General features: G+C 40.9%; 2 protein-coding genes across 4 annotated transcripts in view; one reads left to right on the top strand and one right to left on the bottom strand.

Moving 5' to 3' along the window:
- Positions 1 to 1,577: 1,577 nt before the first annotated feature.
- CEP57L1 (centrosomal protein 57 like 1) lies at positions 1,578 to 24,424 on the bottom strand. Its single transcript, XM_082757328.1, is given in 12 exon segments — positions 1,578 to 1,823; positions 3,998 to 4,142; positions 5,793 to 6,034; positions 6,038 to 6,046; positions 6,131 to 6,211; positions 6,973 to 7,071; positions 8,828 to 8,905; positions 9,191 to 9,307; positions 9,716 to 9,837; positions 10,419 to 10,598; positions 12,284 to 12,428; positions 24,421 to 24,424. Coding segments are annotated over 11 exon segments (1,440 nt in total). The 5' UTR covers positions 12,426 to 12,428; positions 24,421 to 24,424; the 3' UTR covers positions 1,578 to 1,598.
- A 238-nt stretch (positions 24,425 to 24,662) lies between these two features.
- SESN1 (sestrin 1) overlaps positions 24,663 to 25,798 on the top strand; it is a 70,657-nt gene continuing 69,521 nt past the window's right edge. Inside the window, exon 1 of one of the 3 annotated variants that reach the window (XM_082756950.1) lies at positions 24,663 to 25,086. In XM_082756950.1, coding sequence (XP_082613076.1) covers positions 24,748 to 25,086 — 339 coding nt within the window. In that variant the 5' untranslated portion in view covers positions 24,663 to 24,747. The remainder of the gene's footprint in view (positions 25,087 to 25,798) is intronic. The other 2 variants (XM_082756949.1, XM_082756951.1) reach the window with 2 other exon arrangements.

Genomic DNA, 25,798 nt, shown 5'->3' with positions numbered 1-25,798 from the left:
TCATTTTTCTTTTGTCTCCACTATCAGCAATTCCAGCACCCAGAAACATGTAAGCCTACCTCAGAAATGCTATCTATACCAGGAAAATACCATGTTTAAAAATGTGTTCAAGTGCTTTTAAGCATACAATGTGCTTTTCTAAGCCAGAAATAATCCATAACAAAGAAGGAAATGTAGAATGGAGGAATTTCATCCCCAGGTATCTGCTGAAAAACCTGTTTTCCCACAGTCCCCATAAAGATGTTTATGACATATAAACTTCACTGCCCACCTCAAACCTGTCCTAAAAAGCTCTCACACACAACTCCTGTCAAAGATCGTAACAGTTTATTCTAAATTTTAAGTAATTGTCTGAAAAATGTCACAACCCTTTCTCTTGTCAGGTGCCAGAACAAAACAGTGATTTGAAGACCCAACTTTCCATTGTGACTACAAATCACTAGCCTTTCTTCAAAGCCCTAACAAGAAGGCACACTTCCAGGTGTTTTTTTTTTTTTTTTTCTTACCTGTAGAGGAGCTTGGAAAGACCACTTGTTTTCTTTTCATACCTGAGATATGCAGTAGAACATTTTTGAAAAATGGGAACACTTTTTTCTTCCCCTACCCGTCCCTCCTCATTCTTGCATCAACCTGGGTGCTAAAAGAAATTTTACAGAGCCATAAACACAGTCTTGGAATGGCAAGCAAACCAATATTCTCCTCCCAGATCTCACTCCTTGCCATTTCCTCCCCTACATGTGCTTCTTAAGTCCTTCTGTTTCCTTCTTCATGTCAACATTCACTATCACTAGTCCTGACCCTGCAGATGCAGTATCTGCTGGGGACAAACACATCAATTTACTGACTGTTTTTGTGAAAACTTCTACTCATAGGCACAATGAAAGTCATTTAAAATTGCTTATTCTTCTTCAGAGTTTTAAGTCAGCTACTTCAAACTTGTCAAAACAACGGGATGCTTAATAGGAAGTTACCATGAAACAGCTGTTTTTTACTAGGTCTGAAGGGTTATACATGGAAAGCTGCATAGCTATTTGCTTCCAATCCCTACCATTCCCTGACACTAAGATTGTCAATAAAGCTTACATAATAAGTGTAAGTATATAAACAAGAGACAATTCCTCTTTTTTGCCTCGGTTGCGATGATCTGAAGATTCAGATCGTGAACCTTCAGTTAGTAGAGAAAAGGGAAAAACACTGGCTTTCAGAAAAACACTGGCTTTCTTGGAACAGAAGCACTAGCCGTTGTCATTCTGGAAAAGCAAACTTTAAGTATCTTCTTGGCAGGAGGTAGGGAACAACAGGACACCAAAGGCTTCGTATTATTTTAAGTTTAAGAAGGGTATTAAGTTTTATTTGACAAGTTAATGCATAAGCATTTCATCAATCCATTAAAATACTTTATTACAATTCAGTGTAGTGGAATTATAGCTATGCTACATGAAAGTTAATTCTGAGGAGAACAAACTGACCTACTAGTTGTTAAATACTTTAGAATGTGAAATGCTATATCTATTTTATTTTTAAAAGATACGTTGTGAAATTTAAAATTCACTAGCTGTCAAACAACTTCAAAACTTCTAACCCAGTAAACTTCAGAACTACTGTTCCCACATAATATCATCTTTTTTCAGTGTTGACTGAAGCTTCTGCACATTTTTTAGCAGCTGAAGAGAGCTGCTACTTTTCTGTCCAGCATGAGATTTGGACATACTTTGCCTTACAGTGACTGCAATCTCCTTTGCTTCCTTTTGGTTACCATATTTTAGTTTGACATGAGCTGCCTCTTGTTTCAATTTCTGAGTCTTTCGCTTTAATTTCTGCACCTAGAAGAAAGATAAATCATTAGAATGTTACAAACTTGGAAGAACTACTGCTGCATAACTTAAATTTCTACCAAACTCCAAACTAAAGATGCCTAATGGCCTTTTAAAAAAATCATTAAAACCTACTCATCTTGCATACAGTTGTCTTGCTGGAAGTTTTACAGAAAACTGACCTCGCCCACACAGAAAGCATTACAGAAAACTGACCTCACTCACACTCAGAGCACTGTTGAACCTCACCACTCCCTAAAGTAAAAATGCTTGCTTGAGAGAGAGAGCCCAAATATCATCTGTTACCAATTTATATTTATGATGGTCTTTTCACATTTCAGATTTTACTACCCTATTAACAAGAATCTATACAGACTATTATAGATTACCATATCTCAGCTTACTTGGAAGCCTCACAACAGAATCAAGAAACAGAATAAATATGCTTGAATGCTACAGAATGTTTTTTAAATGTCAAATAAGTCTTGACTTGTATTTGGCATGAAAATGTCAGTCCTGAAGGTAAAATTAGGGTGGCAACATTCCATATGCCAATTCAGGCTTTAAGTCTACTTCTAAAAATAATGGATTTTAATTGCATTCTAGAGTATATTATTAACTGTAAAACAAAGATAGCTACAGCATTTTTAACATGACAGGTTCTAAATGCAGAAACATGTACCAGAGATATTAAGATTGATTTGTGTAAAATACAAATAGAAATGTCTGTATGCAAAAGCACCAAAAAAAGAATAGGTCAAGGTTTACAGGAGTGGCTTGTATTGATAACCAGGGCATGATGGACAATAATCAAACAGACAAACATGAATAATGTGCTATTTACATCATGACCATAAAGACATGTGCTTTGATAAGGCTGTACCACAGCACAGATATGTGCCAGCAGAAGATGTGCACTTTGATAACACACAAGGATAACAAGGTTGTACCACACCATACGTGCCATTCCTTTTCCCATCATCCCAAATGAAGGCAGACGGTTGCCATAAAGATATGCAAAATGAAGAAGCAAAGATACAGTTGTTGTCCACTGTCTAAAGTTCATGAAGTCAGCAAGATTCTGAGGCAAAGAATAACACTGTAATTGTTGGCTCTTCAAGAATATAACTTATTTATCCAAAAAACAGTAGACATTGCCAAGAGAGACAGCAAGGACTCAGTCAGTGTCTTTAGTTTATGTTGCTTACATGCAACCCTGACAAGACTACTTTGATAAGTGTCTTTGGCTTGCGAGTATATGAATAATAAAAGGTTTAAGAGAGTAAAATCTATCAAAGAGTGAATGTGAGTGAAGTTGTTCACACTGAAATCAAATATAATTTTCCCTTTCCTTAAGGTCTCACACTGAGTTCTGTTTTATTTCTTATATAAGTAAAGCTCTTAGGTGAGCTTATTTATCCTGCAAAATAAGGTGAAAGATCAGAAGAATATCTGGCAATTATAGCTTGCATTTTTTATTATGTTCCAAACCAAATTGCTACAGGGGGGATAAGCAGCTCATCTACAGAAGTGTGGTATTGTATGGGCATATATGAAAAGCTGTTATTTATGGCTCTAAAACAAATACTGACAGAATGTGTACAGGTTAGGGGTTAAATGAAACTAAAAGGCTTATCCAGCTATGATTTCTTAGAAGTTGCAGTCAATAAACTATTTGGTTAATAAGAAATTCAATATTTCAGTAATATACAAGACATCTAAGCCAGTCTGTACAGGAATTATGCATTTTATTTTCTCATTCCCCACAGGGACAAGGTATAAAGGAATAAAATCTCAACAGTCTGTCTTAACACAGTGAGCAGAAGCAACACACTGAGCAACCTAGCTCTGTATTGCAGAGCTGCTACAGGACAGGAAGGTTTTTTTCACTGTCATACATATCTGGCTGCCAGCTCTAAGTACTTTTTCTTGTTTTGTTTTTCGGGTGTTTTTTTTTTGTTGTTGTTGTTGCTGTTGTTTGTGTTTTGTTTTTGTTTTTTTTTGATCAGGAGAAACTGGGTGTACAAGAACACTGCGCTAGCAAGCTAATTTTAATCATCCATATTGGAACATCCTAGCTTAAGCATTCCAGTGACATTCCAGTTAATGTCAACAGGAGGCAGAATTGTGGTAGCCATTTAACTAGAGTGTTACAGGCTGGACAGTTTACTTTTTTTTCTTACACTAGTCTGGTGCTTCTTCAGCTTGGATATTTGTTCTTCTTTAATGTTCATTTGTTTTACAAGGCAACTTAGCTTCTGTTCTAGATCTTCACGAACTTTGGAGTCCTGAGTTTCTTGTATCTGCTTCAGAAGTTCTTGATGTTCACTATTAACAATAAAAATGGTACAGTAAGTATTCATTATATAGCCCATAGGATTTCCTCCAGTACTTCTAGTGTATTGCATGAGATGCTAGCTGTTTTGTACAGAGTACAGCAATTTAGCATTATTTACCCCTTCACACAAAATACATTCACCTGGAATATATTCTCTAGAAAAGATTTTTCCATGGGGTCTGATTTTCTCACTTTAAATTTGTAGTTGATGTACATCTTATTCCTCTCTCTTAGCCACAATCACAACAACTATATGTCTAACAGTGTGCAAAATGAAAATTTTGAAAGTAAATAGGGGCTAATAGCAGCTATGAAGTACTGTATTTTCACCTCTTGCCCAATTTAGTGCAGACTTTGAAGGTTTAGGATAATACAGGAAAGTGTTGTTTAAATTAGTAACTTTTTTCTAAACCAATTTAAGTTACTAATTGAAGTACTAATTTAAACAACACTTAGTTATTTTCTGATAGATTGTCCAAATTGAAAAATTGTACTAAAAAAAGATTAGCAGCAGGTCCTTAATTAAAAGGAATGGTGTAGATCTGCTTGGTACCTAACTAGCTGAACAAATCAAAAGCAGAGACTCTGTTAGACAAGTAATATCTTTCCAAAGATCAAAGAGTCTTTTCTGACTTCTGAGTAACTGTTGATTCTTGACAATTTAACTGAAGCAACTGGTTGCTACTATAAAGAAAAATATCCCTGTCCTTGAATTAGTATGATTAGGCCAACCATTACTTTTTGAAGAAGAGATTGGTTGCCAGTTTAAATTTTGCCACATCAAGGATTTCAAACCAAGTGTCAACATCCTAACTGGTTTAACCAAAATGTCCTTCTTTGTTCCAACCACAGCTCATCATGTTGACATGTGTACTATGACCAGGTGCATCACTTTAACCCACAATTCTACAAGCTTGTGTTAATGTGAAGATGTATAAGAACACAATCCACATTTACTTGCATGGCTAGAATGCTACGTACACTTGCATCTAGAGTGTTAGCTTCATCCTGCCCCTTTTCTGGCAGGAAAGTGTGCCTCTTTTCACAACCACCTTACAGGACTGGTAAGTTCTGCTATCAACAAGGAGTGGGAATGCACCCTGGACTGCCTCAGCTCAGAGACGTATTAGGTATGCACAGATAGACAGAACACCAAGAGTGAGGACAAAGTAACATAGGCTAGATTTTGTGACAAAGCTATTCCTACCACAGCTACACTAACCTGTTCTACCACCCAGACTGACTCCATGATACAGGCTTACTCAATATTAACACTACCTTTGCAGCATTCTCCAGGAGAGTAGTCTAGGTATACTTTAGAGATCTTAGAGTATATCTTACATTTCCAAAAATCATAGGCCTGAAAGATTTTTCATTTGCTTCAGCTGTTACTTCAGTAGCAGCACAGTTAAGTACAAGAGAAGAAACCCAGCTGAAGAACATGTTTGCTTGCTTCCAATATCAGTTAAATATCAGGACAAGAAGAAATTTTTGAATGAGAAAAACCTTACCAGTCAGGCCTGCTCAGGCCATTCTCCCAACTAGTCCTACATTTATGAGGCTAGGTTTGAGTACAGCACACCCATAGCTTCACAGGGCTACTGCTGAAGCCACTTGTAACACCAGAGACGAGTACTCACAAGCTCATTTGGCTCCTCTCATCCTGTATGGCCAAGAGAAGGTCAGAAAGACTTCCAGTGACAGTTGATGATGTAGAGCAAGAGGATACAGGTTTTGAAAGAGCAGTTTGTCTTGAAATCCCAGATGTAGCTCCATCTTGTCTTTGTGATGTGATACGCGGACAGCGATGCTTCATAATATGCAACACACTTTGTACATTTGCACTAACAGAATGGCTGGAGCTGACAGACTTAAAGCAGAATTAGTAAGTGGTTTACAAAAGTGATTAACAATTACAGTAAAGAGACTTACTGAAACAGTAGGAGCAAATTTAATGAGAACATTTGGTTTCACGCACCTTCCCAGCCACAAAAGGTAGCACGCCCGCCTTTACGTGAAATTGAGAAGGGTGCGTTTTCTTCATTGTGGGATTTTTCTGCTGTAAGACAGACAGAAAATTAAGACAAGATATCCCAATGTGCTGACCCAACTTCTTTTTTCTTTTTTTTTTTTTTTTGGGGGGGGGGAGTAAGTAAAATTCAAATAAAATAGCAGTGAAATGCATCGTCTCAGTTTCCCTCTTTTTAAAAAAAATAATTTCCTTTCTGTATGTGGAACGAGTAGAACTTTCCAACAATAACAGATGAGATAAATAAATTACCTTAACTAAGGAGATACGAAGATGTTCTTACTAACAGATAGTTTGACAATTAAATTGATATTAAAGGAACTGAGCATTACTTGCTTAAGTTTGCAAAACCAGAATTGCAAAATTTTGACTGACCTGTAACATGTGTTGCAAAATATTCTTGATTTCAGCAATCCCCCAACATGCCATCTTAGGCACAATATGCCATCTTAGGATGTCCTACTTAAAATTACTTTGGAAGCTAATGCTAATTTTGCCAGATAAAATGAAAAGCAGCAAGGACAGGACACAGAACAGCATTAAGACTGTAACAGAGGTTATTATCATGCTGGTACGGGAAAGTTTTCCTGTGAGACATTACCAGCCCTATCCCAGTTTTAATTACCAAAAGGAAAAAAGAGGTATTCAGTACTGTTCTTCACTTTGGAAATGGAATAAAGTGCATCAGACAAATCAAGTGGCTCTTACATCACCATTTTTCACAAATTCCAGTCTCTGTGTGAGTCAGATGCTATCAGCAACACCATGCTAATGAAAAACTTTCATGTTACCTTCTTGTGTTTATTTTTCTTCCTGTTTTTCTTTTTACATTCATTTTCAGATGATACTGAAGACATCAAAATTCTGCTTATCTCAAATCCTTTTTGAAGCTTTGTGAATAATAAAAAAAAAAAAAAAAACAAGTATTTAATGTAATGTTAGAAGACTGAAATCACACGGTCTAATTAATTCCCTCTTTCATGAACAAATGAGAGCCAATTAAGGGCACTATTAACTGTTCTGCTTGGAAGATAAGCTATGCTTAAAAACTGAACAGATCACTAGGATGGCACGGTATCAGACAGCTATTGCAGCTCTGTTTTACCAGTTCCCATTTTCCAGCTGCAGCAGGTGTACTTTTCCACTATGATAACCTAGCAATTGAGATAAAACAATCCTTTTGCTTGCTGGGGATCTGAAGATAAAATCCAAAGAATATGAACATTTGGATCTCACAGCCTGGGGGCAGAGAGAAATGAGCCCATCTGTGTAACATAAAGGTCAAGCCTGTTGGATAATCCACAGATTTCTCTGCAGTTCAAAGTTGATATAAAGGCTCAGGATAAACAGGATAATAGCCATTCCCAATCAAACACAGGACAAGAACTTTGTTTTGGCATGTGTAACAGTTCCGGCTAAACAATGCTGGAGGTTCATCACTAAAGTGAGATTATTCTGATTTTTCTGTCATCAAAAGGAAGCTGAACCAGCCATGCCACGCCCTGTGTTTCCCAACACAGATCCAACAGACCTAAATTGATCCTACAGTGAACCAAGGAGCAACTAGTACTAGTTTAAGACTCAATTTACTTCACTTAAGTCTTTTCTTGAGCAAATGTTTATACTACTGCTAATGTCAGATTATCTACTCTGGGAAAGTAATTTTTACCATGTTACTGAGATGATAAAATCTCTGCACTAGGCTTTCTGCTCTGCAGCAACAAAAACAGTTTAAGAAAGAAACCCAAAAAACTGCAAGTTTTCAGCTGTGCCACTCCACTGTATTCTGGAGGTGATCAGATATCTGGGCTACAATCTGCATGTTAATTCAAAGTTCCTGGACTGAGGAATAGGTATAAAAGTGACTGCAGTGATTAATTAACATAAGCTGTCAGCTTTGCTTATGACTGCATTCTCACAACACTGTTCTCCAGCTTTGCACCCCCCTCGCCAGGGAATACCATCATAAACAGCTCTTTCAAAGTGGCTGCTACCTCTCAATGAAGTGAGGTTGAGAATATCTGAAGTTACTTTGCTCTTTTAACAAAAGATCACTGTGTTTCTTTGATTTTGGTTTCTTTGGTGAATATTCCTCAGGTGAATGGTGGCCCAACAAACCAAATGTGACCTCATAGAACAACGTGAATGTGAAACTCAAACTCACACTTAATAAATAATGTGACAGCATCACTGATTAAAGACTTTTCCAGGTATAGTATAGTACATTAGATCTCAGCAAATCTCAACAAAAAAAAAGGAATACAAATTAGAACAAACAACCTTACTCGAAGTATAAGGTTTTCTACATGACCACTTTCTACTTAAGGTTATCTGACTCAGTAGAAGTTTCTCTAGAAATTCACTCTTCACCCAGATCACTGATAGCAGCTTTAAGGCTGATGAATTCTATCATTAACAAACAAAAACAAACAAACAAACAAAAAGCAGAATCTTTCTTGATCAAGACAAGCTTTTTCCTATGTAATTTATAACCAGTCTACTCAGTACTCCAGGAATTCTTCCAGGAGCTAGCACTCTAAGAGTTAAATGTGGAGTTTATATGTAATTAAAAAGGAATTTTGGACAGAGAGAATAGTTTCCTTCAGTAATAAAAAAAGGAGATAAAATAATACAGTTTCAGTGTACCTGAGCAGCTTTGTCTTGTAGTAGCTTGTGCTGATGCTCTTCTTCAGAAAGCTTTTCTTTTAAGTGTTTGATTTTGTCCTGAATTTGAATGTAAGAATGTTTAGCCACACTTCAGTTTGCCGTACTGAATCAGAAGCCTGAAGTAGCTTGCAATTGTAATCTGGGATAAAACAGGGCTATAGGAATTTTTAAGGCCCAGACTGAAAAAAAAAAACAACTTATGCAAATGAATCCAAGGTAGTCAAGCATTCAGTCAGGTATGTTTTATGATCTCAGCTTTAGCAGAGGAAACTTTTGCAAGAACTTTTACACTATTAACAGTACCAAATGAATAACTTTCAGACTAATTCCATGCTTGCTTACCTCTGCAATTCTTTGAGTAGCAGTAAGTTTAAGACACTCTTTTTCTAGTACTTCAAGTTTTTCAAGTTTGGCATGCAGTTCCATCTGGTTCTGATCTTTCTCTTTCTGAAGCTGGGTCTGGAAAATGTAAGCATGAGTGAAGATGCCAGTTGACTGAAATTATTTCAGACAGCAAAAAACAACAAACACACTACAGTAGAAGTGTTTAATTAGTTTAAATTTAATATTTTTTTTAATTGCAAAGTGATGAAAAACACCAGGCAGACGAAGAAGACATAAGTTTCAAGCAGTCTTTTTGTCTACCAAATATGCAAGTATTAGCATGGCTTTGCTCATTAGGAGTTCCACCTAGGGAGTCTTTTCATACAATTGATTGAATGGCTGTCAACAGCCAGTCAGACAGTAAATTGCTTTTGTTTGCTATCACCCTGAACAGAGCTGAGGAAGGAAGATGTTCAGCTCTTACACATTTTTATATATATTTTTATTATATTACTACTTCGTTAGTATGTTAAAAGGCTTCACCTGTTGCTCTAAAACCATTTTCTTTTCCAGTTCCGCACTGGAAACCATTTTCCTCATGTAATCCAGCTGTTTCTCCAGCAGGGAGCAGCGGGATTGTGCTGCATTTAACTGCACACTTATATCTACAGAGAGAAGCAAAGACATTCAGTACAGCAATGGGAGTCATGGATTTAACCATCCTGTCATCTCTTTGAGGAATTCTCTATCTCCAAAAGAGAGAAGAAAAGTTTTGTTAGTCTGAACAAGTCATGTGGTTAAAATATATTTTATATATGACAAGGGAATCAAGATGCTTTTCCAGAGCTAGTCCCTAATATGAATTCCAAAGGTGTGAGCACAGCTGTTACTTTGATTAATATCAGTAGATATCTAACCAGAATCTGGTTCCTTCCCTTCCACTTACTTTTCTCAAGTTAGCAGTGTTATACAAGTAAGCAGATGCTTCGTTATCATACGAGTTAAACACACCACCTGAAATCTGCTTATTCTTTAAAACAGCTCTATGGGTTATGCAATACTTGGTTAATATATGTACAAATACGATCTAAACTTGATCTGCAATTATCAGGCTTCTGCCTCTCCCCAGTTCTGAAGCAAAAAAAATAAAGGGGGGTTGTATTAATCAGCTGTTTGTCAAAAAAAACACTCCCTGGATTATACACTTTGAGTTGCTGTGGCTACAGCTGAGCACTCAGAGAAATACCTTTCCGCTGTTGCATCAGTTCTTGATGTGCTCTGTCTTTTTTGTAGGATTCATGCTCTAAGGCCTTCTTATACTGAGCAGCTGCTATGGAGAGGCTGCACAGATTATCTTCAGCTTGTGATTTCTCCAGCTCTAGACGGTGGATCTTTTCTTGAAGAGTTCTCAGGGCTGCCACCACAGCTAGCAAACAATGCAACAGTTATATTTAAGCTCTTATGACAGTTCCTTACTATTTTAATAAAGCACTTCAAACAGGAAAAATACTACCTAGATTTTCTTTCTAGGATCACCTCTAAAATGAATGACATTCTCCAACAGTACAATAACACACTCGCAATGTATCTAGGAGAAAATAAACATGTTTACTGCATAAGTGAGGTAGAAAGCACAGGTCCTGTGAGAAAAGCTATTTTCACTCCAAATGTTAGCAAGCACAAAGAAATCATAGCAAATTCAAAACAGCAAACTCTGGGACTTAGGACTATTAGCATTTGTTTACAAAGAAGCAAGAAACACAGGTATCCAAGTTAGGTCACAAGTTTTGGTGTAATGCAACTGGTGTGGGCAGATAAAGGACACTGGACAGGCGGAAAAATCAGATGCAAGGGACGTTTTAGCAGAGGATGCATTTAAAAAAACTTCATTGTTTCAAAAGGTAATGATTCAACCATCTCACATCTTGTTTTCAATATCTTTTTAAAACCATAAAATCAAATCTGCAAGATTTTACTTTTAGTCACAATACCAGTCAAAATTACACCAAAAATAAAATCAGAGTTCCAACTTCAACTACAAGAAAAAGTTTACTAGCTCTCCAAAAAGCATACATACCTATGGAAGTTTAAGACATGTTCTGTAACAAGTTCAGCTTTTTTTTCCTGACATTTCATAAGCCTTGATATTTTCCTTATACCAATTCACTTGGTAGAGGAATATCCAGCAAATATTGCTAGCTCCATAACAACTCTAATCAGCTTCCCACAGCCTCCTTGGAATAAATAACTGACACCAGAGAGCAGAAAGACGAAGTGGGAGCACTTCCTCTATCTTTCTATTGACATACTATTTAGCTGCCTAATATTAAACTGAACATTTTAATCCAAAAAGCCCAAACGTCGTATGACAGAAGATTATTACTGAAGTCACAGATTCTTCATATGGGGAAGCCACAAAACAAAGAACAATAATGAAACGCACAGGCCATGCTACGTCTGTGCAATATTGCAAAGTTATCTGTGGCATTAAATCCAAGTATGGTACACTTGTGATTCACTGAGCTCTCTGGACATGCTAAGCCCCTAGGCATTTGTCCTATGAGCTCTAGGGAGTAATCATTGATTAAGGCACAAGACAATCATAGTGGACCTGTATTTCACACAGACAAATACACTGATAACTTTCCTGAGAGTCTGTTTTATTCACAAGTTCTCCCAGTAAATCATACCACACACAAAAAAAAAAAAAAAGCTTAGAAGTAATTTTAAGCTAGAGAGAGTTGAATAGCACTGCACAAAGCCAATTTTAAGTCAAAGTACTGTATCTTTTTTTGCTGGATTTAAAGCGTGAATTGCTTCTGTTGAGTTTGAAGCATTCTCCTTTGCTTTTAGAGGAAGTCTGACGATATTTAAGTTAAACAATTTTCAAAGCCAAAGTTTATAAGGATGTTAGAAGACTTGAAGCAGTTTCCATTCCAGATGCATGACTTCAGGGAGACTACTCCCTCAGGACACATACACATCCTGTCACTGTCAGCCTGATAACCACTGCAAGTCATTGAACTGAGTAAAACAGAATGGGGAGTTTGCTCAAGAGATTTCACAAGGAACAATTAAAAACACAACTTTAAAGACATATTTTGGCTTTACCTTGGTTATTGGAGATAGAAGGCCCGTCAACTCCAACAGCTGCCAACTTCTTTGATTCTATATAAGCAAAGGATGCAGGAATCATTTTATCTGGTGGCTGAAGAAAGCTTCCTATGAAACTGTCCTTTGATTCAGAATCCATAGCCTGCAAAAGGAGAGTTAAATAACGACATTAGCTCTTCAATGAACTATGTAGCAAGGCATATCACTGGGCAGTCCCTGGCTCTGTTTACATCAAAATAGGTTATTTGCATCAAAATAATAATTAAAAAAGCCACATGCACCCAGAGGTATTGTGTATTTTAATGCAATTCCAAAACAATGTCTTCTGTAACACTAAAGACAGCTCTCCCCAACCAGCCAAAGTTTTCTAAGATTTTTCTTGGTGTTTTCTAATAATTTATTTCTGGCTTTTTAAAAGCCAAGGATTGACAACATTTTTCATAGTACATATGTACTCTATGACAAGTCATCGAAGCCTCATTTTGTTGTTTACATTGGGAATGCTATGACAACCAAGCATGGTCTACAGGTCATGTGAAGGAGGGCTACAGATCATCCGAAGGGAAGTGGTATAAGAGAAACTAACATTAGAGCCCTCTTTACTAAGTTTGGATTTACAGATACTGTATAAATAAACTTTTTCATTGTATTCTTCACTCCTCTACTCATCTACTAGTTTTACTTAGAAACAGCAGAGACAATTCCAATGCCACACAAATGTTCTCCTCAAAAATACAAGCTTTCTTCCATTTCCAGGGTCCTATCAACTTACACATCTAAAGTTGAGAGAGATCTCACTTCTGAGAGCTCCGACCAGATTTTGCTAGTCATTGGAAGTGTGAACACAATACCAAGAGAGGGAAGATAGAGCACAACACAGCTACCTTTCAAACTAGTACCAAGCACTTCACTTGATATAGTTTAAGAAATGAAGATTATATTCTGCTTCAGTTGCTAAAAAACAGCTTATGTGAAGGTTCAGTGATACAACTGTGGTACCTCTCAAGTTTACAATACAGAGCAAATTGTTCTGATGGAGCAGCAGCAGCAGCATGTGATGCTGTGCTGCAACTTTCAGGAGACCCACTGAGTGGGGTTCCTGCTTGGGCAGAGCTATTTACAGGCACTAATTCCCAAGAAGTAACAAAAAGGAGGAACCTAGCAACAGGAGGAAGAAATCCTAACCCAAACTGGAAGATGATGACAAAGCATAACCCAGGAAAATTCATTCATACTGGGTGGGGAAGAAAGTTTTCAATGAAGGAACAGGTTTCCAAGAACAGCTCTTCCAGCGGTGTTTCAGAGGCCATACAAAACAGAATAAAAAAATCAGCATCCATCCTCACCGCCCCTTCAAGAAGCACACAAAACCAAAGGTACATTAAAATACTTTCTTCCTTCTCCAAGTTGTCATCACAGAGATGTTGACATCAGCAACTCATCGCCAGGGCTTGCTTGACTTCAGGCCTCCCAGACACCACTGTTTTTGCACGCTAACACCCCCAGGACAGATCCCACAGCTCAGGGTGGCCCCCCGGGCACAGACAAGGCCTTCCTGGCACTGAGGTGGCTCCTCCTTGGCCACCTGAGCTTAAGAGGGAGAGCTGCCCACCCTTGCACCACAGGATTTTTCTGGAGACCTTTTGTCAGCCTCCGCCAACATCTCGGGGTTGTGGCTGGTCACACTGAGCCCAGGCAGCTGGCCTTTGGGGCTGGGTGGGCAGGGAGGCAGAGGGTGGGTGAAAGGTCCCACCTGGTGGCCCTGACAGGTATACGGCATGTACAAGTTGTTTGAGGACCTCCACAGCTCTGTCCTGGAGGACCACGAAACCCAACTAACATTTGGGAAGTCCCACAGATGGAGAGATCAGGGTTGGGGACAGGAGAGAACATAATTCTGGCATGGGGCACTGGCAGGATATTTCACAAAGTACCTGGCATGGCACAGTATGATATTCCTTGAAGTACAAAATAAGCAAGACTTACCCGTTTTCCTGTTGCTTCTCAACTCCTACACACTGATGACGAAAAGGACTAACAAAAAATGGTCTTTAAAAATACACATACACACACACACACCAAACTTCCTGCTGCTGCTATTAAGTGGAACACAATTTGGAAACTGAAGTGTAAGGTCATTTTTGCCCATGCCATCTAACCCTTCAGCAGTTAGCACAACTGCAGGCTCGCTTTTTCATCAGTTACCATCCTCCAGTGGAAGGCACCCTGCTTTCTTGCATGTCTGCAGCTGCTACAAATCAATTAGTTTCCTTATTGCCTTCACGTAAACAAGTCCTGCTGTTTCCAAGGAGATGGGTATGCAGACAGTTGTAGGAAGGGCAATGATCCGAAGCAAATAACAAATAAGAGAGGGAAGGAATAAAGTGCCAGAAGATTTGAGAAATCCTGGTCAAGCTCAGCAACACAAGGACCGGGGGGGGGATGCTATTTGGGAGAAAGGGAAGAAAAATACCCTTTAGTTCAGCAGGTGAAGCAGGAAGAATGTGAAAGAGAAGAGGCCAGGTCACCAGCCCAGTGATGGTGATCTAGCTAATCCCACGTGGGCTTTGGCACGCACAGCCACCATTTTACCAGCACAGCAGAAGGTAATACGCACCCTGGAGCAGCACGAGCAGCAAGAGCTCCCCAGGCTGCTCTTCAGATGGCTGTGAAGGTAGGTAGCAATTCACAAAGGAGACGCTGATGTTTGCAGAACCCCTGCTGTGGACACGGTTACAGACGCCTTGTTTTGCCACAGCTTCTCGGAGACTAAAATAGGCTGAGGGAACGGTTGCTATAGCATTTCTAGGTTCTGCCAACACAGTTACTTAAGTCAAAGTGCTCTGGTGTGGATGAGCCCTTTAATATCTTGGGAGGTAAACATAGTTTATAAGAACCATCCCACACAGGAGCAATATCTACAATGCTGCAGGCCCCAGACAAGGAAATGGGATGGGAAAAGGACCAAGTCACTCTACACCTGCAAGACACCATCAAAGATCCTAAACATTTTCAGCCCACGAAACCAAGAAACTTACCAGAAAGTAATTAAGGACCCAAAATATATTTGGACATCAACTGTCCTACAACCAACTTTTTCCCCAGGAGTATTTATGTCTATAAGACCATCACAGGCAAACTTAACTGATTGCTATTTACGGCCATGCTGCCATGGATGCATGTACCTAGCCCTAGAGAGGTGCTTTAAAGCAGATACTCTCCCTGCATGGTAATGTTTGTGCTGGTATACCTCTGCAGGGCCTAGGAGGATGTAGCACTTGAACAACACCAGTTAAAGCAGTCAAACCAGTGCTGTTTAGACAAGCTCCTCACTGCGGAAATCAGTGCACCAGCTGGAGTTTGGGGAACAACCAGGGGAGAAGTGTGAGCATTAAATATAGGCTGACAAAACACCCAGGTTGAGGCTCTGTGGCCCCAGTAGCAGAGCCTGGGGAGAAGCACTTGTGGCTGCAGTTCACATTGAGACTCACCCTTTATTTTTTCAGCTGGAACTGACCCAGTCTGTGTTGGTGGCTGCAGCAATGATGCTCAGATCACCGCTATTATTTAACACAGAAAAATGCAAAATAGGAGGTTATACATAATCAACATCAAGCATGGGCAATTTAGTGCTGCCCACAGGCTTCCCGTTAACCTTTAGCCTGGCATAGCCACCTATGTTGTCTCCAAACCAAAGCTGGCCTGATCCAGGAGGCTTTCTGGCATAGCAAATTAGCTCTGTGACAGCCCTGCACTAAAGCAATTGCACTACCTACCTCCTACCTTGCTGGAGCCGATGTGCTCATGCCCTGGGGGTGAGCATGAGCAGGCCCATTTCATTCCGGCAGGACCACTTCTGGCTCTTGGCTCACTGCCACATGCAGGCCAGAGTGAGCTTGCACAAAGGCTGTTGGATGGTGAACCTGTCTTTAGGTCCGTATATATCTATACATTACTCTCATACCTCTGAAGAGTGCAAGCAGGCTAGAGTTTGTTACTTAAAGCAAACAATTTTCCATTTCATTAAAGTCATGTAAGTACTGATATCTAGCCCAAGTAAGCACATAAACAGTGAGGAGCTACTGAGCATCACCAAAATCAAATCACAAAAATGTCACACAGTGTAAAGCAGCACATGGACAAGCTTTTTAGGAATGAATTTTAATGGGCCCAGGGAATAATGCTGGCCTAATAGTTTCCCTAAAGATATACACCGGAGGAATAATGTGACAATGTAAGGGATGCTTTCACTAAGTTCTCCAGCATTTGCTATCTTAGAGAGGTCCTGGCTTATTCAGATGAGGGCAACCTTTTAGAACTAAACAAAAGAGATGTTGTCAGAACAGCTTTAAAGAAGAAAAAGAAAAATCAGAATAAAGCATTATTCAGAAAGAAACACAAAGATATCTATCTTCTGACCTGACCTGCTGGGCATATTTTTTTCTGAACTGAAAAAAAACTCTCAGATAAATCAAAGAATGATGCACTGTTTATCTGACATTTTATAGGAAAATCTCTAAAGAAATACCCCTACACAGGCTATATCAAGAAACTACCAGAATGCTGGCTGCTGCCTTGTCTATTTGAGCCAAGTATTGCTGGCAAAAGGTTATGTTAGAGGCCATTTTCATGACACAATCCAAATCGGTCTATTTTTTTTCCCCTTTCACTTTCCTTCCAGAACCATGAAAAAAGCTTGATCAGCTGTACTGGATGTGCTGTAATGCTCTTTTAGCCTCATTCTGGACAGACAAAGAACAGCCTTTCCACTGACCAAAATAAATAAATAAAGTTGCAGGCAAACTGCATTGTTGTTTTGGGAACACCCAGTCTCTAGCATCCTGACACAGCCACTTTAATCAGCTTGAAACACACGACCTTGCTCAGGCCATATCTAAGGAACTGGTACTCCTGTGCCTTCTTTGATCTAAAGGGGTTAGATATGCAATGGTGACAGCTGCAAAAGTAATAGGAAGGGAGAGCTAACTGAATCAATAAACCATTTCAACATGTTTTTATGTTCACTTGATCCTCACTGTAAATGAGTTTAGAACAAGCGACTAAAAGTTGTTAGACCAATTAAGGAACTTGGTGGCAGCGGGGAGTTTTTTCAAAAGCTGACACAGGCAAATCCATGGGAACTGTGTTTTTGTTTGTGAGAGTGAAGTCTCAGAACTGGATATATAAAGGTCTAGTGCACAGTTTCTTTGACACTGCTATACCAAAACCTATTCATTTCTAAATCTCAAGTCTCATGCTGAACTTCAATACAATTATTTTTTCACTCTTGGAAAAAGGGGGAAAAAAACATTGTGTTTTCTTATGATCCTATGTACTGTAAAATATGGTAAAACCTAGTATTGTAATGAACAGAAACTCTTAAGGCTTTTATTCATTGTGTCAGTCCTTCTAAACATTCGTATCGTTATTACTGCAGTTCCTGTTTGCTCAAGATAAAAAATAGAGAACAAAAACGATGAATAAAGAAAATGGAGTGAGTTACACAAATAATCTGGGGAAAGAAATAACGAGGTTGGGAAAAAAAACAGATTTGAGATTTTTTATTTTTATTTTTATTTTTTTTTTAAGAATTTTAACCTGACAGCACATGAAGCAATCTTGGGTCATAATGAGTTTTGCTATTTTCTTCTAAGAGTGCAGCAGACCCAATTCCTCATTAAACTGGGCTATCAGTCATATGTACATGATAAAATCATACCTTTGTGGGGAGACTGAGCTGGTGCAAACTGCTTTAACCTGTACGTGCAGCTGATAACTGAAGTTAGCACTCAGAGGAGCAAGACCACAAGTTCCTATCAAGTAACAGCAGATAAGTTAGCATGAAAGCACCTGGCCTGGATTAGTGTTAAAAAAATTACATTTCTATACCTTTAATCAGTCCAAAGTAATGAAATATAACCTTTATGTAACAAGCACCAAATACAAAAACAAATATTATCAATGGTCACTAACATACTTCCTCACTTCCCTTGTAATTCTGTTTCTCTCATCTTCTCCTTTCATCCACCCCCATGTTATAGTTGCTTTTTCTCCCTCACTTCCTGTCTTTCCCTTGTATTTACACCATCCTACAGCTTTGTTCCTTGCTCTTCTCCCTTTGGGCTTCTTTTTCTCCCACTCCCTCTACTAGCATAGATATTTTTTTTTTTTTTTTAAACAAGGTTAGAAGGGACATTTTCTCTCATGCAAGAACAACTATCAAGTTTCTTCCCTTCATGCTTAGGATTCAGTTCCAACAGATCCTGTTTGCTCTTAGTACACTGACTGATGGGGAAATTAAGGTGCTCTTTTCAGTAGTCTTCACAAAGAAAGCAAAAAGTTACTTTTTCTCCCCACTATTTTCTGATGATGATGCCCTCATACTGTCTTTCACATACAGTTTGCTTAGCTTGCTCACTTCTCTTTACCCTCCAAAATGCACTCTTTTGCTCCTTAGACTGGAAGCATTTTTCCAGCTTTTTGGAGAGCAAAGCAGAGTACAAGTGAACAGACAGACTGGAAGGCAGGAGGAAATTACTGACTCTGCCTATTGAACCTTGATTTAAAGAGGAAGACTAGGTTATTGAGCAAAGGGAACAGTTTCAAGAGAAACTATCTCCAGTATAGAAGACTATGTATCTGTGCAGAGGCAGAATAATTAGAGATTAGAAAGGCAAATACAAAAAGAAAGACACATGTTCAGGTAGGGTGTGGGTTATAATATACGTGTGGGTTGACATGACAAACATAATGAAGAAATCTAATGAAGTAGGGGATAGTTATTGCAGGCACTGACTCATTCACAGTAAACGCTTTTACTGCACGATAATTTTCACCTTTTACATCTCAAATATTTAATGGGATCATTGAAAGATGGTTCTCAATGTTGCAACTTGCCCTCTAGGCAGATAAAACAGACAGATTGTGTCCCCACCATTGCCTTGGAATTTATTTTCAAAGTAAACTTATGTTTTTACAAATGCTTTCTCAGGAAAGTGCCAGTCTTCATCCACCATCCTTTAACCTAGAGTGGAGTAGGAGGTAGATCTTTGGCCAGATAACTGGAAGAGCATGACATGGATGAGATCAGAAACAAAGAGAATAACTGTTCATAGGATTTGTCTCCTTTTACCTACTGCCACCCCTACATTTTTTTTCTTATACTCCTGTGCTGTTGTTAACTAGGTACCTGGCAGGGAACAAGAACTCTATTGTCTATTTGTACACCAGGCAACCTAAGAATGACCAAAAATACATAAATAAGTATTAACGAGGAAAATATAAGTTTTTCTCCTGGCAAGAAATGATTCTCATAGTCATCTTTTGTCACCAACAGCTGTCTGTAAAGATGCAGAAAAACTGCAAGCAGATTTAAGAGCAATTCCTCAATCTTCTTTTGGAGATCTCTCGTGCTGAAGAACAATGTTAAAGGATAGCATCCGCTTGCATGACTTAAAATATTCACAGCAAGTCCAGTACATCCACATCGTGCATCCTGAGCACGTACAATATTCTAACTATTAATGCCAGAATATGCACATAGTATGGCATAATGTGTACTCAGAAATGCAAAAAAAAAATGGTGTATCACTATGTTGTCTGGGAAAACTTACAACATTCAAAACCATGCAGAAGAATACTTGCTTCATATAATCTGTATATTTCAACTTGCATGACTTCAGAGGTGCAGGAAAAATCTGAGTAAGATGCTATGAAATTCTGCATGATGTCACATATATAAAACTAATTTCAACTGATTTTAATATAATTAAGAGACTTTTCTCCCCTGATGCACAGTTTCTGACTGCCAGGCAACTTCGAACACAATTGTGGATCTCGAGGGACTTGACTTGTATTCCTGGTGTTCTGTGTGACCTTAGTAAATCACAGAGGGGTGGGACTGATATGGGATTGATGTGCCAGGATCAGCCTCAGAGCTGGATCCCGAGTTTGGTAATGATTGGCTTACATTCCCTGTGTATAAAAGAAGTGTAGGTATATGGCCAAAACAAACAGCATGCTTAGTAGGGAGCTAACAAGAGCTGATGCAGGGAAACGCTATGAACATGGATGTATGTGAAGTCCCACCCTGGTGCTTGGCACCTTTGTCCTCTTAGGACTCAGAATTTGGAGTCCTCTTCTAGTGGTGAGTGCCAGAATCTGCTCTTTAAAACAATGAATAAAGAGTCCCTGTAGCTTCTCCGCTCTGTGATTTCATTTCATGTCTGCTGCCACAGCATTTTTCTTTGTGTTATTACTGGAAAATACTGAAGCCTGTGCTAATACACAGCCTGCCAAAGGTGTTTGAAAGCCCTATTTGGCTGTCAGCAAACAAAAAATTCCCAATAAGCAGCATTCATTTTCTTTTAAAACATAGCTTGAGGAAATAGTGTCCATCTTCTCTACGCTGTTACCCAGTGGTTAGAGCACTGGCCAGGAAGCAGGAATTTAATGGCTTTCCTGGGAAGCATTCATACCGCATCCCTGACCACCATGCTGGGGCTGGGAGGAGGAAGAGTAGGAAGGAAGCAGGGAGTCACCACCTTTTCATTTGAAGTTATGACCCCGTGCAGACAGGGCCTATAAGAGCACAGGACAGGGAGATGGCAGCCGAGGCAGAAGACAAAGTAAAACAAGGATGAGTCTCTGATATGTAGTTAACCACTTGAAGAGAGTCCTGGGCTTTATTTACGCATCTTACTATTTCTATAGTAAATAGTCCCTGGATAAAAATAAATAAATAAAGCAGCACTAGCTTGGGAATAGCCTCCAGAACCCCGGAGTCCCTTTTCCTAGGAAGCGCCTATGGCTACAAAACCATACTCCACCTTTGTGTCTCTTTCCTTCTCTTTCACAACAGTTTTGATGTCAAACCATATGTTTGCCTTCTTCTCTGACAATTTCAAGTAATGAGTGGATGAACATTTCCCTTCCACTTGCAGTCCTTCCGAGCACCTAGGACACTCTCCTGGTAGATACCAGGTGTTCACAGAAATCCCTTTGAGCTGAAAGCTGCTTCTCTCATCACTGGCTTGTCACACTGAAGGTGAGCTCTCCACCAAATGCAGATGGGCACCAAAGCCTGCAGTGGCTATTGACAGAAAAAACTGACCTTACTGGGGTGATTCTGCTGGGCTCAGAGAACTTCTCAGCTGGACCTCTCTCAAAGCTGTTCAACTTACTGCCTAGACCACAAGTGGGCACAAACAGGAGACAGGTACCAAGATGCCCAAGATGCTTGGGGCAAACCTGGACCTTTCTATCCAGAAACAGACTAACAGTTCAGGTGGCAGCTCAGTGGCATGTTTTGGATCAGAAGTTTTCGTTTACACATGCTCTCTCCTGGGGTCTCGCTCTTAAGCCTTTGAGGCTGCATTTATACATTCAACTGGAGCACAGCCAGAAAGCTGGCAAGCACTGCATGACATTAAGAGGTCTGTGCTTCTGGTTCATCGTAGCCAAGCTCTTCTCAAAGCAACCCGTGCTTCAAAAAAGGCGAAGGTGAACTTTTAGAAGAAAGAGATCCCAGGCTAGGTATATGCTAGCTTGAATTAAATCAGCCTCAACAAACAAACAAACAAACAAACAAACAAAAAAAAAAAGGGGGGGCATAAATGACAGCATTTGAAGGAATCTAATTCAAAAAGCAGTTCCTTCTAAGTTGCATGAGTTTTACTGTGTTAATGACAGTTCCCAGTAACATATTAAAGAAACTCTACAGTAAAGTGCTCTTTTGTGAGCATACAGAAGCTGGAAAAGACCTTTTGAAAGTAAATAAAATATAATTTAGGTCTTGTTTATAACTTAGAGGACATGAATACAACTACTTTATATTTTCAGAAAAATAATTCTGCATTTGGGTATGATTTGCATACTGTTATAGAGGTCCTTATGCAGTTAAAAGAGAAGGAAGTTGATAAATAATCAAGGAAGGAAACACTGAGGTTTAAAACAGCCACAGATTTGTTTTACTTCAGCTTATCATTCTAAAAACTCAAATGCTGTGATTCTGGATGGGTTGCCAGATTGTTTCCTTCATAATTCTGCCTCTCTCTTATCCATTCTTTAGGGATCAAAAACAAGCATATTAACTCCAGCCAGCGAACACACAAATCAAACAAACACATTCCCCTAACTTCAGGCTCTGATTAATTCTGCTAGTAGCCTTTGACCTTGATTTCCACAGTGTCTTGCAGTACACACAGGAGCTTGACCCAGTATCGGAAAACTGCAGAGATTTGGTCTGGAAAAAATAAAGCCACCTTCATCTCCATTACCAAAGCGCTACATTAAAATCTATCAAACAAAGAGCTGAAATCTGAAGTTTAGGCCTTGGAGCCAGTTTCACAATCTGTTTCCTGTAGCCAGAGTTCATTCGCAGCCAGTGGAAAAAACAACTTCTAAAAGATAAAAGGCAGTGCTATGACTCTCAATCAATCTTAGCGTTCAGTGTGGGAATATAAGCCGTACTGAAGTCTAACATCAAGGCGTCAGTTTTGATTTGATTTCACCTTATTGATCCCTGATGTATGTAGGTATTGTCAGAGACACCCAGCGAGTACAAACTTACCATGGGAAAAACAAGGTACATCCAACCCCTGAAGATCAAGATTTAGAAAGAAATAAAGCAAGCATTCATGACTTGCCTACTCACAGGAAAACTGGGAGACTGTAATGAGTGACAACAGAACGGGACAGGAAGCTGAATGGCAGCTAACATTAAAAAAAAAAAAAAAAAAAAAAAAACATAAAAGGCCCTGGCAGCATTATTTTCTTTGAACCCATCAGTTATGATGGGTGGAGGCCTCAAGTGCTTAGAGAAGTAAAGTCTCGCATTTATTGCAGGTGGTGATGATTTTGGTAGATATATTGTTCACAAGGGTGCCAAAGGCCTAGAGGAAGCAGCTGCGTGAAGCAGCCCAGGCCTGTTCACGCCACCAAACAATGGTAACTCAGCCTCGCTGCAGAAAGGTTTTTAGAGGAGGAATGGGGAAAAATGGAACGGTCTGCCTTGAAAGCTACAGGTAATGATGGGATGATGTTTGTTTTGCAAGCTTTGGAGAAACTGTGCCAGGAAAACGAAAGGAATGCCTGATGGAGAAAGCAGATTGTTTGCAAATAAAGGAGCTGTTGATGGCTAGTTTTTGTGAGCTGGTCCCAGCTCTGCGCCTGGAGTTGGAGTTCCTACATATTTCTGTGATGTTGCTTGGTCTGTATTTAACTTCAGGCCTGAGTTTTGAATGTCAAGAGCAGGAAACATGCATGCCAGAAATGCAAAATACCTATGCCAGGCCACATATGGCCAATGTCTTGTTTCTGATTTACCTGCAAGTGCTCTTTAGCCCTTCAGCATGCCCCAAGCCATGGTGGCTTCAAGGTGGCAGCCGCACCTGGGTGGCTCTGCCCCTGCCTGCACACTTCCTGCTCCTGACAGCACCAGGAGCCATGCCAGGAGGCAAATTGGCTCGGGGAGCTGACTGGGCTGAAAATTAACTCTATTACAAAAAAAAAAAAAAAAAGAAGAAAAGCCTTGTTTCCTGCAGAAAGGGAGGAAGGAGTCCCTGCAGCCAGGGCAATGGCAAGGCAGCCCATGGGGCAGCAGCCTGCACCTCAACTGCATCAGAAGATTGGGGACCTGCAGCTTGATTTTAATATCACAGGGAGGATTTTTTATTACTATTCCTGTTTTATTTTTAGTTTTAAGAAGGCTGCTGTACTTGGGCATAGGCTGTTTGCCTTCCCTGCTGCTGCATTTACTTAGGCTACACCAAAGGCTGAAGGTACCTACTTGATAAACCTTTCTGGTTGCCCAAAGCCCAGTGTTTTATCATTATTATTACTTATTTTTTACTTATTACTTTATTTTTGCCAACACAAGCTTCTGAACTTTATTTTCTTCCCAACCGTCGCCCAGCTTTTTGCTTTTATTTTTGAAATAGCTGTTCGGAGACTGAAAAGTTTTGAAATGTTGGACTTCGGGGAAAAGAAAAGGGCCCCCGAAGAGCCCTAGTAGAGAAATAACATCGACTTGACAGAAATAACAGCGACTTCCCCCCCCCGACCCAACCCGCCCCACCGGTAAACGGGGCTGAGGCGGAGCGGCACCGAGCACCGCCAGCCCCCTCCCTCCCCACCTCGCATTGCCTCCTGGGACGCGTAGTTCCTCCTCCCACCACGTGCACAGCGCCTCCCTCTGGGCGAACTACGCCCCCCGACACCCCTCCTTATACCCACCTCGCCCCTCCCCGATTGGCCCCCCTTCGATGAGCTCTGCGAGCCGATTGGCTGTTGGGCGCGCCCATCACCCCTTGGGGGCGGGGCGTCCCCTCCCCTCCGCGCCCGGGGGGCGGGGCGGAGCCGCCGGCGCCGCGGGGTGGTGGCCGGCTGGAGGCGAAGCCCCCCGCCGCCGGCTGCCGTTGAGCGGCCGTTGGGCGGCCGTTGGCGGCGCCGCTCCCCCGCCGATGCGCTGCGGGCAGCGCCCCGCGGGCTCCTTCTCCCTCTCCTCGGGGGCGGCTCGGCTGCCGCGGCTCCGCCATGGGGCGGCCGGCGCGGGGCTGCTGAGGCGGCGGCGGGGGGGGAGCTCGATGGAGGAGCGGGAGGGCGACGTGCGCTGGGACGGGCTCTGCAGCCGCGACGCCGCCGCCCGCGCCGCCGCCTTGGAGCACCTCGGGCAAGCCGTGCTCCGGCGCGGAGGGGCGGCCGCCGCTCCCCGGGTGCTGGCCCGGCTGCTGCTGCTGGCCAAGCGCTGCCCCTTCCGCGACGTGAGGGAGAAGAGCGAGGCCATCCTGAGCGGCGTGCAGGTGAGCCCGCGGGGGTGAGGGGAGAGGGGCCGGCTGCGAGGCTGCGGGGGCTGGAGGTGGGCTCGGTGAGCCCTGGGGGTCCCTTCCAGCTCGGGGTATCCTGATCCTCTGACAGCTCGGGTGCCTGTGCTAACAGGGCTGGGGTACCCCCGGTGCAAAAGCAATAAAGGTTTGGGTCTGCGCATCCAGCGGTACGTAACATCTCCCAACTTCTCTTTTCTTTCCCAGCTCTCAGGAGCAGGCGAGAATCCAGCCCGCGCAGGATTAGCTTTACAGACCTGCTATGCTAACAAAAATAAATGTTACTTTGTACTCTTCCCCCGGTTCACAGTCTAATTATAGGCGCTGGCGTCGCGATTTGCTCCCTCACCTGCAGTTTTTGCGAAGGTCCCGAAGTGCCGCTCGCATCAAAGGGCGCTGCTAAAAATACTGCTTTCTGCAGGGTAGGAAAAGGAAATAAAGGGATTTCTTTTACTCACAAGCACACGCATAGAGCTGTACTCAGCGTTACCTCCCCGATTCCCACTATTGTGCTTTTTCCCCCTGAACGTTAACAGTCTTCATATGGGGGAATCAAAGGAAGAAAAACATCCCTGTGTGTGTGTGTGTATATATATAGGCTTTGAAGGAACTTGTAGCTCTGTTCTACTTTGAACTGGTTCAAAGAAATTCTTGGTTTGGATTATTGAAGCTGACAGAGGCTTATTTTGTA

The sequence above is a fragment of the Aythya marila genome, assembly GCF_965140915.1.
Source record: "Aythya marila genome assembly, chromosome: 3".
Classification (NCBI taxonomy): domain Eukaryota; kingdom Metazoa; phylum Chordata; class Aves; order Anseriformes; family Anatidae; genus Aythya; species Aythya marila.
Note: the sequence above shows the minus strand (reverse complement) of the source record. Positions and strands in the feature narration are given on the sequence as shown.